The 16,820-nt window shown below is 37.3% G+C and overlaps 1 protein-coding gene and 1 non-coding gene across 6 annotated transcripts in view; both read left to right on the top strand.

The window, feature by feature from the left end:
• The first annotated feature begins 813 nt into the window (after positions 1-813).
• On the top strand, positions 814-973 carry LOC123630997. The gene has a single exon (XR_006732905.1). It is a non-coding gene; the product is annotated as a U1 spliceosomal RNA (small nuclear RNA).
• A 9,035-nt stretch (positions 974-10,008) lies between these two features.
• The window catches only part of DPH6 (diphthamine biosynthesis 6), a 206,117-nt gene continuing 199,305 nt past the window's right edge, over positions 10,009-16,820 (top strand). For all 5 annotated transcript variants that reach the window (XR_006729291.1, XR_006729292.1, XR_006729290.1 and 2 more), the window contains exons 1-2: positions 10,009-10,105; positions 13,708-13,802. Coding sequence is in view for 2 of the 5 variants with exons in the window: in XM_045527884.1 (XP_045383840.1) it covers positions 10,083-10,105; positions 13,708-13,802 (118 nt within the window). In the remaining 3 variants the exon portion in view is untranslated. The remainder of the gene's footprint in view (positions 10,106-13,707; positions 13,803-16,820) is intronic.

The raw sequence follows: 16,820 nt of genomic DNA, 5'->3' as shown, positions 1-16,820 counted from the left end.
AATGATACCATTTACCAGATAATAAAAACTTACTTCATCCTGAACAAATAACTCTTTTGTTCATTAAGATATTAATGACATATATTAATCAATTTTATGTATAGAGTTTGATGAATTTTGCCAACTGCAAACAATTGTGTAAGAAACACTACTATCAAAGTATATAACAGGGCCCTCAACCTAAAGAGTTTCCTCAAGGCCCTTTGCCCTTGGTGACCTCCCCTCACCCTTGGCCCCAGGCAATGTTGATCTGCTTTCTGCCACTGGTAATTTTGCGTTTTCTAGAATTTTATATAAATGGAATCATAGAAAATGTAGTCTTTTGTGTTTGACTTTTTTCTCTTTGCCTGCTTTTGAAATTTATCCATGTTGCTGTGTGTATTACTGAGCAACATTCCATGGGTATGAATATAGCCACAATTTGTTTATACAGTACCCTTTTGAAGGAGATTTGGGATGCTTTATATTCTTAGCTATTAGAATAATGCTACTATGAATATTTACATATACATTTTTGCATGAACATATGTGTTCATTTCCCTGGAGTAAATACCTAGGAGTAGAACCACTGGGTCATAACGTAAAGTGTGTTTAACTTTATGAGGTACTGTCATACTGTTTCCCAAAAAGGCTATACCATTTTTGCATTCTTACTATTAATAACAATGTATGAGAGTTCCAGTTGCTCCATATCCTTGTTACTACTTGGTACTGTCAGTCTTTTAAACTTTAGCTATCCTATTATGTATTTATTAGGATTTCATTGTGGTTTTAATTTATCAAGCAAGGTTTTGATGAAAGAGTTATATTTGTATACTTACCTGGTAGGTGAAATATCATGATTGTGAAGGTGGTTTTTCCAGAGACCAAGGCTTATCTATTTCACTTCAGATGTGCAGCCCCTGCAATTTCCCCAAATGTAGGAAATTTGCATAACTGTGGTAGTGGGGGACTGTGCTCATGCTTTCCCCTGGGGAAAAAAATAAAAAGAGTTGTATTTCTAATTTGTGCTTTCCTATTTGTAAAAGAATGAGCCGACTTATATACATTCTAGTTTATTAATGAGTCTTCCATGAATTTGCAGTTTCCATCAGTTCCCTATAGTCTGATCTACACTGGATAAAACAGTAAAGTTGAATTTCTGAATCTGTAGAGCTGAAGACTATACCTTGTATTTCTTTGTAACTTTATCAAGGTACTGTTTACTTGTGAGACCAGCCTGAAGCAGTTCCTTCCTCCTTTTCTTCCTCCCTAGTAATCATCCATTCTTTCAACTATCATCTGCACTATTGACAAAGATAATATGAGTTCATTTCAGAAAACTCAAATGACATAGAGAGATCTATATAAGAAAGTAAATAAATCCATTCAATTTTACCCACAGAGAGACAACCATATTGATGAATTTTTTTCCAGATACCTCTTTATGTAAAATAAGAGTATATTATGGAGTATTTCTTACAACTATATTGGCAAGATGATATTTTTAACCCCATTTTATAGTTAGGAAAACTAAAGAAAAGAAAGTTTCAGTAAATTGTCTCAAATTACAAAGCTTAGGAAGTGGCAGTGCTCATATTCAAATTGAGGGAGTCTGACTCCCGAGTGTTTAATCACGATCCTGCACTGTCTCCCATATAGATGGCTATGTATATAAGTGTGTTTATATTTTTTGTCATAGTACATCTCATGGATATAGTTATATGCTAATAAATAAGGTATACATTACCCTTTATAATGATTTCATAATTTTTATTATGGTACATTTATTTAACCAATACCCTAATTATTGGTATTAATTTGTTTTTTATACTTAAATATTATAAACAACATTGCAAGAAACATTTTGGTATTTGCATGTCTATACAATTTCAAATTATCTTCTTAAATCCCTAGGAATGAGAATGCTTTGTCAGAGTGTACACACATTAAAGATTTAATATGTAGTACCTAAGTTTTATTTACTTCTCAATAGAGCATGAGATTGTTCTATTTTCTATATTCTTGCCAACACTGGTCTTCGTCCTCAGTTGTTTTTTCTTTAATCTTTGCTAACCTGAAAGTTAAGAAATTATATCACATGACTGTTGTATTTTAATTAATGTATTGATGGGGCTAAATATTTAGTCTTTTAAAAGTACAATAAATGTTCATATTTTCTTATAAAATAATAATTTTAATAATTTACTTTTATATCAAGTAAAAAGTAAAGTCCCACTTTTTATTCTTCTCTTCAGAAGTATCATTGTAATAGTTTAGTATGTGACTTTCTAGAGCTTTTATTATCTACTTACATATTTATGCATATCATATACATGTTTAATTTTGCTTTGATACAAATGGAAACATCTTCTGCAACTTGCTTCTTACACTTGAAAATGTCTTGGAGAATTTTTCATTTTTCTTTAACTGTTACATAGTATTTCATTGTGTGGAGTTACTATTATGTAATTAACCAGTTCTGTTTATGAACACTTAAATCATAGATTTTTTTTCAGCAAACATATGTTACTTAATATATGCCAGAACTGTTCTAGAAATTAATAACACAACATCCCTGCTTTATTTCCATTTTGTAAAAAATGCTACAATGGACATTCTTGTACATTTTTGCACATATGTGAGTGCAAAATATAAATGAACATATAATAGCCCATCATAAGTATTAGTTGACATAAGAAATGAAGATTTCTCTTTAATTGTAAAATAAACATATAGGCAGATATGTTTTATTTAGTGTACACAGTGTTTACAATTTTAAAAATTAGTTTCCAACCTTAAAAAAAAAGGAGTTCCCTAAAATAAAGATTTTTGTGACCTCTTGAAAAATCAGAAGATCTAATAACAGTGGGTCCACCTTTGCATAGGGCAGATGGAGCCAAGTGTTTTAGTGCGCAGTGGTTTGCCACAGTTCTCACCAATCCAAATTGCCTTATACCAGGCCACTTCCCTTATTTTTGTTACGTGGCTGGCTCCTACAGCTTTTGAATTTGCCATCCTCCATTATGGAATAAAGAAAAAGATATCTAAAATAGACTACAGGTCTACAATGCTTAACAATTATCTCATATATCAATTAGTATAATACAATAATTTATGCCTTTTAGAAAAAGGGTTGGTCATCTTGGAAGCATAGGAAAAAGAGATTCAAGAGGTCAATGATGGCAATACCCTATTAAACATATCTTAGGGATAGAATATTTTAGCCAAAATAACCAGCTGTCTATTTCATGGCAGATACAGTATAGAGGTTAAGAGTTAGACTTCCTGAGTTTGAATCCTGGTTCTGCCATAGCTCTAGGACTTTTGGAAGGCCATTTCACTTCTTTGTGCTCAGTTTCCTCATCTGCAAATGAGGATAACAATGGACCCTACTTCATAAATTTGCTGTTATATTTAAATGAGTGACTGGCCAAGCTGTAATTATTAATATAGAAACATCAGACACTCATATCCTGATGCCCTTAAATTTATGCTGAAAATCATTATTTAATTCCCTTTTTTCCTAAATCCTTACTGGGCAACCTTCTGATGGCTTCCTGTATGGCATGACTTCAGGGAAAACGTACTTAAACCCTTTCAAGATTTCTGAGGAGTAACCACCTGTAGCATTCTTGATTTGATTATCTGAGTCTTTATCAATCAGTATATCACTGAGATGTGCTGCCAAGGAAGCAGAATCCAGTGACAGCTTGCAACTTTTTATTACCAGCAACAGTGTTTGGCTATGGAGAATTTCCCTTAAGTAAACTGGCAAATGACTGAGGTTTATTGAGGCTGATTTTCAGTTCACCTATTATGTTGGTCCTACAAGCTAATTCATAGTCATTATATATACAGTTTGACACTGTAGGAATTGAACTGACAATGCCTTTGTAAGGTGAATCTTGGGCAAATCATTTTAATGTATTGCAAAAATAATTACTTTGTACTGATAAAAATCTATTAGCTTATTGACATTTACTGTGCTGAAGTTACCTTTACGTTATCCACGTGAAAACTATGAATATAGGGGTCTTCCTAAACCAACCATTTTTAAAATTTGGGCAATTATATACAGGCAAACGGATAATACTATTAGTAGTTAAAAATAAGTTTTCCCTATTAACTTATGAGTCTTCTCAAAAACACTATGCCAGGATTCAATATTAGTATGTTGTATGCTCAAAATTAGTATGTTTGTTTAGATTAGAAGTAAACTAAAATGTTCTTAAAAATAATTTAGACTTTCACAAATTTAGGTTGGCTCTCCTTAAAATGCTATTCTTAGCTTGAATTAACTCTTCAATCTACATTACTTGCTTCAGCAGGGCACAATATGAAACAAAGAGTATAAATGTTCCTGCTTCTCATGTGATTTTGTGAGAGTCATTCTGTCTTGGTGTGGCAGCTATAGAGGTGTCCCACTCAGATCTCCCTACAAAAGCACCTGCCACAGAAAGCGCAGCTTTGGATCCACTAAGGAGTTCACGTCAAGTCACGCTTCCCCTAGCTGTTCCCAGGTTTTCATTATATGCAGTGGAGGTACTAGAACCCAGCCTTTCCTGTCTGCTAGCAGAAGGCCTCTGTAGACATGGAATCCCACCCGACAGAACATCCACAAGAAAATTCACTTCATAGAAAAGCAGGTACAGAAGTGGGTCATGTCCCTGGGGTCCAATTGTTGTATCATATACTGTACTATTTAGATGAAGTGGTCCCCTCATAGAGCATTGGAAAGACCTACTAAAGTCACAGCTAAATCAGCATCTCAGAGACAATAATCTGCAAGGATGGCATGCCATCCCTCAGTATTTAGTATAGGCACTAATCAAAGATTTCTGTATGGTACTATCTCTAGTAGGAAGAATACATGGATCTGGGAACAAAAGGGTGAAAGCAAGAATGACCCCATTTATAATCCCTCCCAATGACCCACTGTGAAATGTTGTGCTTCACCTCACACTACTCTGGGCTGAGCAGTGTTAGAGGTCCTGGTCTTTAAAGGATTTTCTCTCTTGCAAGGGGGCAGAGCACGGATCCACTGAACTATAAGCTGTGTATAGTAGTAGGATGCTTTTGCTCCTTTGCACCCAGGGTCTAGCAAGCAAGGATAATTGATTAGTATGAGGAGTTTGGGCTGCTTTTACCCATTGAGGACAAGGATAAATACTCATGGAACCCAGATGACCCACTTGGGTGATCCTTGGTATTCCCTTATCCAATTGTAACTGTGAATGGACACATATAGCAGCCTCGGACTGAGAAGAGTATGATGATCAAGGCCCAAGACCTCTTAGGAATGAATGTTTAGGTCATACCACCATGTAAGTCGAGAATATTTAATGAAGTGATAACTGAGAATGAGGGAAATACAGAGTGGATAGTAGAGACAGGATAAATACCAGTGTATTCGAAGACCAACGGCAATGACAGGGACCATAGTTCGTTCTGTTAACCTTCCTTTTCTAAGCTTAGCCTTAGGAAGAGGGGTTTACAGAAATCATGGAGAAGCTACACCATGAATGTTGTTATGAACTGATTAGTCTCCACCTGTTGTACTTTTGGATCCACCACTAAGTTTGCACCAGACTAAGCTTTTTCTGAACTGTTCTCAGACAATGACTAAGCACAGCAAAGATACTAGAACTGGGCCATTCCTGCCCAATTTGTAATTCCTCTAATGGATAACTTTGGCTTAGGACTCCCCATTGATCTGGTTGAGACTCTCAGAATTGCACTGCAAACTGGGACTCTTTCTACTCACTCTTCTTTCCTTTTATGCTTTTTCATTTTTTAGCCTGGATTCCAATCTGAGTCTTCCTGGCTTCTGCTCCTTCTCCTTTTATCCTTCATAGGCATTTTCTCTAATCAATTTCTTGCACATCTAACATTACTTTGGCATCTGCTTTTGGGAAACCTGCACCTGACACACTGGGTGTTGTTTCCAAATTTCAGCAAAAGAAAATGACAGCCACAGGTGATTAGAATGATTTAAGAAAGATGCACATGAGAAAAGTTAGAACATACCTTAACCTTTAGTTTCTAACAGACCTTTTTGAGGAGTCAAGAATTACTATGGCTTTGTTCAGTTAGCTATGAGGGGTCTTCAAAAATTTCACAGAAAATACATATTATAAAAAAACTATATATGGATCTCAAAAAATTTTTGCACCAAAATTAACTTGTACTAACTTTTTATAACATGTCTGAACAGGATCTAGCCGAGGCCCTAATAAAGATAAGACATCACTTTGGAAAGAGGCCCTATCAAAGCAATATGAATCCTGCTAAAATTGAAGCAAGAACAAAGATTAAATTTATGGTGAAGCTTGGGTGGAAGAATGGTGAAATCATTGATATTTACAAAAAGTTTATGGGGATAATGGCCCAAAGAAATCATCAATTTACAAATGAATAACTCATTTTAAGAAGGGATGAGACAATATTGAAGATGAAGCCTGAAGCAGCAGACCATCCATATTAATTTGTAAGGAAAAAAATTGATCTTGTCCATGCCCTATTGAAAAGTACCAATGATTAATTGCAGAAACAATATCCAACACCATAGACATCTCAATTGGTTCAGCTTACACAATTCTGACTGAAAAGTTAAAGTTCAGCAAACTTTCCACTCCATGGTGCCAAAACTGTTGTGCCCAGATCACCTGCAGACAAGAGCAGGGCATTCAATGGAAATTTTGAACACGAGTGATCAAGATCCTGAAGCATTTCTTGGAAGAACTGCAACAGGAGATGAAACATGGCACTACCAGTACTATCCTAAAGACAAAACACAACCAAAGCAATGGTTACCAAAAGATGGAAGTGGTATAGCCAAAGCAAAAGTGGATTGGTCAAAAGCAAAGAAATTTTTTTCTTTGGGATGCTCAGGGCATTTTGCTTGTTGACTTTCTGAAGGGTGAAAAGAACAACAACACTTGCTTATTATGAGAATGTTTTGAGAAAGTTAGCTAAAGCTTTAGGAGAAAAGTGCTCAGGAAAGCTTCACCATAGAGTCCTTCACTACTACAACAATGTTCCCAATCATTCCTCATCAAACAAGGGCAATATCCTGAGAGTTTTAATGGGAAATCATTAGGCATCCACATCACAGTCCTGATTTGGTTTCTTCTGACTTTTTTGATTTCTAGTCTTAAAAAATATCTTTAAAGGGCACTAATTTTTCTTCAGCTAATAAGGTAAAAAAGAGTGCATTAACATAGTTAAATTCCCAGGACCCTTAGTTTTTCAGGGATAGACTAAATAACTGGTATTATCACTTACAAAAATGCATCTTGACTTTGATGGAGCTTATGTTGATAATTTATATTTTTTATTTTTATCTTTTAATTCCATATTCCATGAACTTTTTGAAGTCCCCTCATTCTTGAGAAACTCCTCTAAACATATGTATGCATCTAAGAATAACTCTGATGGCTAGGCCAATACCAATCTAATGCATGTTAACTTCAAGTTTTATGGTAGCTTTGATGGGACATTCAAGTACAGAGCCTTGCAATGTAATTCTGAGAGAAAGACATTGAAGTGAGGAAATATAAAAGTTTTTAAGAAGAGACAACACATATAGCAGTGTTAGATCAGGCAACCAGAAAAATTCATTAATTGACAGAATTCAGGTAGAAAGCTTTTAAAAGGAGGGAATGGGTGCTGAGAGAAGTCTTTTTCAAGGGGGGTAACAAGGACCTGGAGGAGAGATACTTAATACAAAGGTGCTAGGATGAATCCAGAGGGAGAGAGCAATGTTATCAAGCTATAAACTGGGTGACCTTGGGGAATGGCCTCAACATATTTTCTAATATACAGTTTAACCCCAGGATACATACATAATAAACTTGTTTGTTGAGGATGTCTTAAAATGAAGTTTACAGAGCCTAGTTACTAGAGAGAAACAAAAATATCACAACCCTAAGGATGTAGTTTTGGGAATATAACCTTAGAAACTTTTCTCCCTATATCTCTTGGGAATTGGCAAGGAAAGGATATCCATTAGGGGAAAACATAAGAGGGATCTTTGGGGGTGTCTGTTTTAGCAGAGTCATTTACCATGTTAATTATTGCTAATTCACACAATATCCTGAAAAATGATGGCAAACAGCCAGAGTAACCTGCCTGGTGTTGAAATTCCACATTTTGGGTTTCCATGACCTGAATTACCTGGCCTCATTCTCCTATTGCTCCAACTTGATTTCTCCTCTCTCCAACATACCCTCCCAAATTGTCAGGTTAGTCTCCCCACTGCTTTTAAACACACCACATTCGTTCTTGTCTGGCTGCCTTTGTTTAGGAGGTTCACCTGCTCCTCCTGTTCAATTCTGCTCATCTTTCAAGTCCCATCCTTATTCTAGCCTTTACCCTGTAGGTTCAAATTATGGGACCCTTGCCATATGCATTACATAACTTGTTATTTTCAAAATATGTTCTCTTGTATTATGAATGTTTGTTTAATATATTTATCTTCCTAACTAGACTGCAAATTCCTTAAATACTTGACTCATTTGGTAAATATTCATAATTGCAGAATTTTAAAATTGATTCTAGATGCTGAAACTGATATGCAGACTGTCACTGCACTAGCCACCCATACTGAGTATTGAAGCTAATGAGATTATAGTATAATAAAATTGAATGTTTACTATGTACCCTGTATCATTTTAAGTCCCTTACATATATTAACTTATTTAATTCATGACAGAAGCATCATTCCTCATGGCTTTCTTTCTCTAACATATCTAAACTATCCAATTCTATTGGCTCTATAGAGCTGGAATCTTCTCAATTCTCACCAAATTCATCATCCTGGTTCTAGGATCCATTATCTCTTTCTTGGTTTATTGCAATAGCTTCCTACGCATTCTCAATACTGCACATCGTAATCTTTTAAGTAATGCCAGTCTTCAAAAGCCTGTATGACCTACAAGATCCTAAACGACTTCCCCCTTCCTCCATCACCTTAACCTCATCTCCCACTACTGTCTGCCTTACTTACCCTGCTCCAGCTAAGTTGATCCGCCTTGATTTTCCACACACAATGCACTTAGAGCTGTAGATTAATTTCTTCTGCCTGGAGCACACCCTCAGTTATATACCCAGCTAATTCTCCTCCTTTAAGTACGCTCAACCTTCACCTTGTCAATAAGGCCTATATTGACACTATTTAATTCTGCAATTTTACCCTCCACCTCTCTCCTGATTCCCCTTGATCTTTTTTCTTTTTCCATAGCACTTCTCACTCTTTAGCATACTATATAATTTTTAAACTGTATATTGTCTGCTTTTCCCATCCCCGTTTAAACTCCATGAAGGGAGAGGTCTTTGTTTTTATTCATGGTTGTATTCCAAGATCCTAAAATAGTGAAAGGCACTCAAAAAATATTCAGTAAGTAAACTTAGAAGCTAGATTTTCCTTCTGCAAGGGCCCTGCTCTTTGGTTATGAACCTTAATAGGCCTCCCAGCTTCTGTATTTGACAGAGGGCCAAAACCACAGAAGGCCTGGAGGTCATGAGGCTAGTCCCAGTTTTAAAAATTATCACAGCCTCTGAGGGGCTTCAGTTCTCATCTGGACCCATGGGTTTGGAGGACAGAGGAGGTGTAAATTAAAAAGCTAAAGTGTACAGTTAGTTTCTTGGGATGGGTTGAGGGAGGCAGGGCAAGCTTCCTCCCCCTTTGCACAGCCACAAGTGTCTCGCAGTTTAGGTGACTTTGAGCCTCCTCTTACCAAAACAAATCCAGCGCCATCGGGATTGGGCTCTGTGACGGGGGCCTTGCCCTTCCCCCGGAAGCTTCAGTGCCCTCACTTAGGTGGTTAGGCCGTGCCTAAACATCATTCTTTTCTGGGCCGGGATGTCCCTGCCACAGGGACAAGGCACCAATGTGCCCTAGCCTCTGAGCCCAGGCGACCCGCAGGAAGCCACAGGGGCCACAGAATAGGTCCGCGGACAGGCGGCGGAGCGAACACCCAGGCAAGGCCCTCCGACGCGTCACGCGAGCGGCGGCGGCGGCGGCGGCGGCGGCGGCGGCTGCAGCGACGACCTCCTGGTTCCCGCCCGCGCCCGCCGCGCGCACGCGCACTGCGCCCAACATGAGGGTCGCAGCTCTGATCAGGTAACTCGGCGCCGGAGCCACCTCCCTCCTCCCCAGGCAGCCAGCGTCTCGTCCCTTCCTGCCGCCGCTGGCGCCGAAAGGGAGAATGTCTCTGCCGGAGCCGAGAGTTGGGGGCCCGACGGCTCCTCAGAGCCACAGGAAGAGGCGGAGCTGCAGGCTATCGCCTGGTCCTCTAGTCTGGCCCTGGGCTTGCGCTCCTCCTCCTCCTCTTCTCTGTCAGTCGCGGCTTTTCTGGTCTTCCAGCCTTCAAATTTGGATTCACTTGGGGAACTTCAAAAAGTACTGACACCTGGGTCCCACTGACAGAGGCGTTGGTTTAATTCCTCCGGTGCGGCCTGGCCTCACATTTTTTAAAGCTCTAATGGGGCATGAAGTTTGAGAGCCACTCCGTGACTCCACTTACTCAGTTAATAACCCTTCGCCCCTTTCTCCTCGCGTTCTCCGTCCTGTGGTGTAGTTCCCTTCAGTCAACTGGGTCCTGGGTGTCTGGCTCTCCTCCCCAGCTGTTAGCGGCCCCGCCTCCTCCCCGAAGGCCACCGCTCTCTCATCGTCCCGCGTGTGTGGCTCGGCAAGACTGATGTGTGTTGCTTATGGCATCCGTGTGTTTCTGCTTTAGGACTAAAGTACAGAGACGAAATCTCTTCTCTCGTTGTGGAGACGGAATTGTACACATCTTATGCTAGACCTAGTTGCTGTTGCTTCAGACTCTCCTCATTGCTTGAGAGTAACATTTTTGGTAAAATAGTCCTTATTCCAAAAGGAGTTTGAAATCTGTGGTAACCCAGTAATATTTAGGTGTCTAAATAAGTGCTGTGACTGACAAACCCAAAACAGGCCAGTTTAAATATTCTCATACTTAATCTCGAAACTAAGGCAAAGGGGAAGGGAACACTACCAACATTAAAAAGGTACTTAAATATTTGTTTCATGATACATGGAACCGTGTAGAGTGTCTGAGATACGTTGCAACGATGCGTTTACTTTGGTAAGCCCATTTAAGATTCCATAAACGTTTTAATTCAATACCCTCGGTAATTGATACTGGCTGACAGTATTGATCTATTAAGGATTATTGATATGACATTCCAGACCCTTCTGCGGTGTCTGGAACCTTGCATTTTCTTATATTTCAATGCCATCTTTAGGAGACTGGACCGTATTGTCACAGTAATTATTGTTATTTAGTAAATTTCGTCTGTAAAGTGAATGATTAAGCTTTAACCATTGTGGTTTTCATTTAGTCTAGATAGATAAGAATTAGAAGTAGCCCAGGAAATGAGTAATTCACATCCACATTCAGTTTGTCAAAAGTTTAACGATTGAAGTAATGCACACTATCTGAAGATTTAGAAGTGTAGGAGGGGAGGAGAAAAGAAGTTGGTGCAGTCCATTACACTAAAAACTCTGTAATGTGCATATATTACTTTTATAATAAAAAAAATTTACTAAAAAAGGCAGTGTTGGAAAATTCTGTAAGAGCTGTATAAATGTTAGGAGATATGCTGTATGAAACAAGAATATATGTATGTGCTTGTGATATATATGTCTGTATTATGTATTATATATGTCTGTGCTATATGAGATCATGTATTTTATATATATGCATTTAAAGCTGAACACAGTGAATGTATTTGCTATTTGTGTGTCTACAACAATGAGAGATGGGATATGTGTGTTTTAGGGAACAAGTGAAACTGAGGTTCTTACATATCTTTAAACCGTAAGAACACGGTTTTCCTAATAAATTAATGAGTGAGTCATTGAATTTTATAGTTGAATGATACCTTGAGGATTATCTAGGCAGGCCATTCTCTGATTTTATAATGAGGCAGGTAAACTCAAGCACATTGAATAACTTAGCTTAAGATCCCAGGGTTGGGAACTAAAACTCTCATCTTCTGTAGGACCTCTCACCTAACATATACTTATGTACTTAGTGGAGTTCTAAGAGGAGAGTAAGGTACTCAGCATTTCCTAAGCTTGTTTGACTTTGAAGACCTTTTGTCCTTAGAGTAGTTGGTTACATTTTATTGGACACCAGTGTTCCACCGAACACAATTTGGGAAATACTACTTTGAAACCATATTTGAAATATTGGCATATTTTAAAATGAACTGTAAGGATAAGTTCTGATCCCGGATGCATGCCTTTTAATCTTCAATATTCAAAAGAATTAGTCAAATCTTTTTGTTCTGGGAAAGTAGAGTAGTGAGATTCAATAGGGGAAGTTGTGAAAGATACTTAGAAGAATATCAGATCTGAAGAGAGGGAGCATGGGCTTTTTTATAATTCACTTTGCCACTTGCACTCTCTTTTCCCTTGAGAAGTTCTGGAATGAGAGTCGTTACTAATGGGAGGGTGTTAAAGGCAGATGAATGGAGAAATAAAATAAAAGGCAAAAAGGTCCGGCTTCTGGGGTCATCAGTTTCTTTAGTTTCTTGGGCTACGAATAGGTCTAAACTAAACTTTGCCTGGGGTTACATTTACAGATTTTAAGCAAAGATTGGAAAGAAGGAAAACAGGCAGAAAAATAAAAAGGAGAAAAAAATAGAGAGGCAATAATATTAACAAATGAGAAGAGAAATATGTATAGTGGGAAGCACTAGAATATTAAACCAAAATAGCATATAGATTGCCACTCAACCTTATTATAAATGAGATGCCACTTGCCTTGACTAAGTGATATGCTTCTGCCTTAGGTAGATTTGGAATGAAAATTTAGAAGTTCCTTTCAATATGTTACTAGATTTAAGCCCCAAGCCTTATTCTGCTGCCATCATATATATATGATGTGTGTATCTGTGTGTGTGTGTGTATGTAGGATATATATGGTGATGGCTGATCGTACTGATATTTAACTTCATCAGTGTAATTCAACATTTTGCTTTTTATCTCTGTAGAATTTGAAGCCCTGAAGCATGTCAGACTTTGTCATTACATTGGAACTCAAATCTTTAATTTGATCTTTTAATTGCTGATGGTAGCCAGTTGTTAGATTTCTTCTAGCGGAGCAGAATGAGTGTTTTTGTACTTTTTCAGGAAAAAAAATTTCATCTAAGGAGCATATATAGTAAGTGTTTAGCTAAGATGTAAATTTAAATCATTTTTTATTTACAAAGCACTTTGTGTGTTAAGTAAAGCCACTGTCACAAACCAAAGAGTTTATTAGAATTGTTCTTTGTTATGATGGCATATAATTAATTAAGCTCTTATGAATAGCAAACTGAGACATTCAGATTTATTTACTCAGTTTTCTTATGATTTAGAATTTAATTTATTTAATTTTAATTTTAATTTTTTTTTTAGAGACAGACTATCTCTCTGTCATCCAGGCTGGAGTGCAGTTGGGCAATCATAGCTCCTTGTAACCTCTAACTCCTGAGCTCAAGTGATCCCCCTGCCTCAGCTTCCCCAGTAGCTAGGGCTACAGACACATGCCACCACATCCAGCCTGATTTTTTTGCATCGAATTGTGAAACAGTCCTCATATATTCTGAAAAGCTGAGCAAATAATGTGTTCTATTTTGATATCTAGTGATTCTATGTTGAATAATAGTCAGTGGCCTGATATTTATCTTTCTGTCTATCAATTTATTTTTCAGTGGTGGAAAGGACAGCTGTTATAATATGATGCAGTGCATTGCTGCTGGGCATCAGATTGTTGCTTTAGCAAATCTAAGACCAGCTGAAAACCAAGGTAAGTGTATGCCTTTATTGGGAAGTAGCCTAAATGACTGACACTCCAACTTCATATTAAATAATTGTATTATGTTAGGTGCTATGTTCTTCATAGAAGTTAGCATTAAGTGTTTTTAGTTAACATATCTTTTAATGCTCATAACAACTCCTAAAGAAAGGCATTATTAATCTTACTTTTAATAGACAGTGATACTGAAGCTCAGAGATTTTGTGTTTGTACAAAGTAAAATAGCTAGCACAAACTTGCAGAGTTGAGACTTGAATCCTCTTACTTTGGAGCTGCCATTCCATCAAACAACATCTCCAAGTGTTGCAGGCAGTATTGAGGTAGATAAGATATAGTCTCATGCCTCTAGGAGCTTGGGAAGTAAGACATATTAATATATTGATAAATGATATATGAATTTTATTATTAAAAAGATATAATTCACTTATCCTAGATGTAAGCCAAAAATATGAGACTTGTGAGAAGCACAAAGCAATACATTGCTACTTTTCATATCTCTGTGGTGACAAGGGCATCCACATATAATCCACAGACCTCACTTTGAGTACTTTTTTCATTTTTTTCCCCCTAATGATATTTCCCAATTAGAACTTAAAAAATATATGTATATGTATTCACCAATTTGCTTTTTATGCTCTTTTGTTATACCTATAAAACTGTAGATATTAACTGCTAAAATGTAAGAGGGAACAAAGATTAGCACTTGTGCTAACTTTGTGTATTACTCCTTCTCACGTAAATCTTCTAGAAAGATCTTTTTATCATCTCCTTTACTTCTTTCCAGGCTCCATGCTTTTGTACTACTATTATTTTAAATGAATTAAATGACTAGTATATGTGAAAACATTAATCATAGTTCCTGGTATGAATGGGCATCCTATAAATTAAGCTGAATTGGAATCTAGCAGCACCTTTCTCCCTTCCCTCCCTACCTCCCTTCCTTGTTTCTTTTCTTCCTTCATTCCTTCCTCAAGGCTACCAGTCTACTGTATTTTTAGTTTTATATCATTTTTAAATTGTTTTCTAGTCCTTTTATCTTTGTTGTATGCCCCCGAATAGATGGATTACAGGCTTCTTGAAAGGAGAAATCATATATTCTGTCTTCCTTTAATTGCTCCTCAATACTTGGGACAGCTCTATGCCTCTGGTAGGAGTTCACTGAAAGTTTATTGGTGGACAGATGTGTAATGAACTAACTTGAATTAGCCCTGGAATAGTGAGCAGTAATTTCAGTCAGATATTTGAATTTTCTTTCCTTTTATGATCAAGAGCTAAGTAATGCTGGAAGTGATGTGGAAAGATAGAGGTTAGCAGTATGTTACAGGGAAAAACGGAACAGATCCTGTAGAGGGTCAGAGGTAAATGAACATGCTAGGATTTTGTGCTGCGATTCTGATAATGAGTAATAGCTGCTTTTTCAGAAGGGAAGAGGTTTTGAAAATGATCTTCTAGTTCTGGCTGTAAATAAGAAATGGAAAACTTTTTTTTTTTTGAGACAGAGCCTCACTCCGTCACCCAGGGTAGAGTGCAGTGGCATCATCACAGCTCACCACAACCTCAAACTCCTGGGCTCAAGCAATCCTCCTGCCTCAGCCTCCCAAGTAGCTGGGACTACAGGCGAGAGCAACCATACTTGGCTAATTTTTCTATTTTTGGTAGAGGCTAATTTTTTTGATTTTTGGTAGAGATGGGCTCTCACTTGCTCAGGCTGGTCTCAAACTCCTGACCTCAAGCTATCTTCACACCTTGGCCTCCCAGAGTGCTAGGGTTACAGACGTGAGCCATTGCTGGGTCTGGAAAACTATATGCTGTATTATAATTTCCCTCCCCAAAGTTTCTATCTTGTCTTCAGCTTTTCTACTGAAGTATAATAATAATTAATTATTATATGTATGGAATCAATAATGTATATTTTTCCTTGTGTTCTTGGTTCACCAGCAGGATGGTAAAATGACAAGCAAAGTGTGTCTTTAAATTATACTTCTCAGTGGAATTGAGACATTTATTTAGAATATTTTTAGTGGGAAAAATATAATAGTAAATAGAAATAGAATAGTATGAAATAAAATGTGGGGGGAAAAAGCAGCTGAAACTAGTGATTGTCGTAGAAGAGAATAGATAGCTGTTCGTTGGTAGATTGAGAAGGTTTAGCTAATCTTGATTTGAAGTCAGCAGGAAGTTGGGGATTAATGAATGATTCATTGAGTGACTTCTTTTCCCCACTAAACATATTGTAAAAGGAAACTTAGTGGGGAATGACTGGTAGAGATGACTCCAATGTAGACCAAAGTTGGTTACAGTGAATTTGGGACACTAGATTTTCAGTGGGTAGTCTGGAAAGGAAATTATTCCCATCAATGGGGTTAATGTGAGCAGTGCCATAAAATTCACAAAACCATCTGTTTTAATTTGTAATAGGAACTTTTGTAGCATGTTAATTGAGGTGCTCCAGGCAACAGTGGAGCCTTTTGGTTTTATTTGATCTCACACCATTGTTTCTATGTAGCTTCCATTAATAAAAGTTACATTGTGGTTAGGACTGAATGGAGCCTTAAAGGAAAATTATCTTCTAGGTTTTTGAAGCCAGTAAAGTGTTTTATTAATAATTATTATGCTAACATCAGGATGTTTCTTGCTAAGAAGCCCAAATTCCTTTAAATATTGCTTAGATTGTATCAGTATCCTTTAAAACTAATACACTTAAAGATCTTGTCAAAGTTCAAGATGGGAGAAGGCTGATGGTTTTTAGGTAACGTTGGCTGTATGTCTACTCCCTTCCTATAGGGACCAGGAGTAGAGAGATTTATAATAATAATGTGAGTACCATTCTGAAGGAAGCCAATCTGTTGCGTGGGTTCAGAAACCTAATGAGATAAAATGGGATGGCATATGTTGATGGTTTTGATTGTTGGAAGAGCATTTGTACTATCATTTTTCATTCCTTTTGATATGATATTTTCATATTCATTGGAAAGCTTGGACCCGTTTGGCATATATACATACATACAC

This window comes from Lemur catta, chromosome 1 (genome assembly GCF_020740605.2).
Source record: "Lemur catta isolate mLemCat1 chromosome 1, mLemCat1.pri, whole genome shotgun sequence".
Taxonomy (NCBI): domain Eukaryota; kingdom Metazoa; phylum Chordata; class Mammalia; order Primates; family Lemuridae; genus Lemur; species Lemur catta.
The sequence above is the reverse complement of the archived record's forward strand: the minus strand, read 5'-3'. Positions and strand labels throughout refer to the sequence as shown.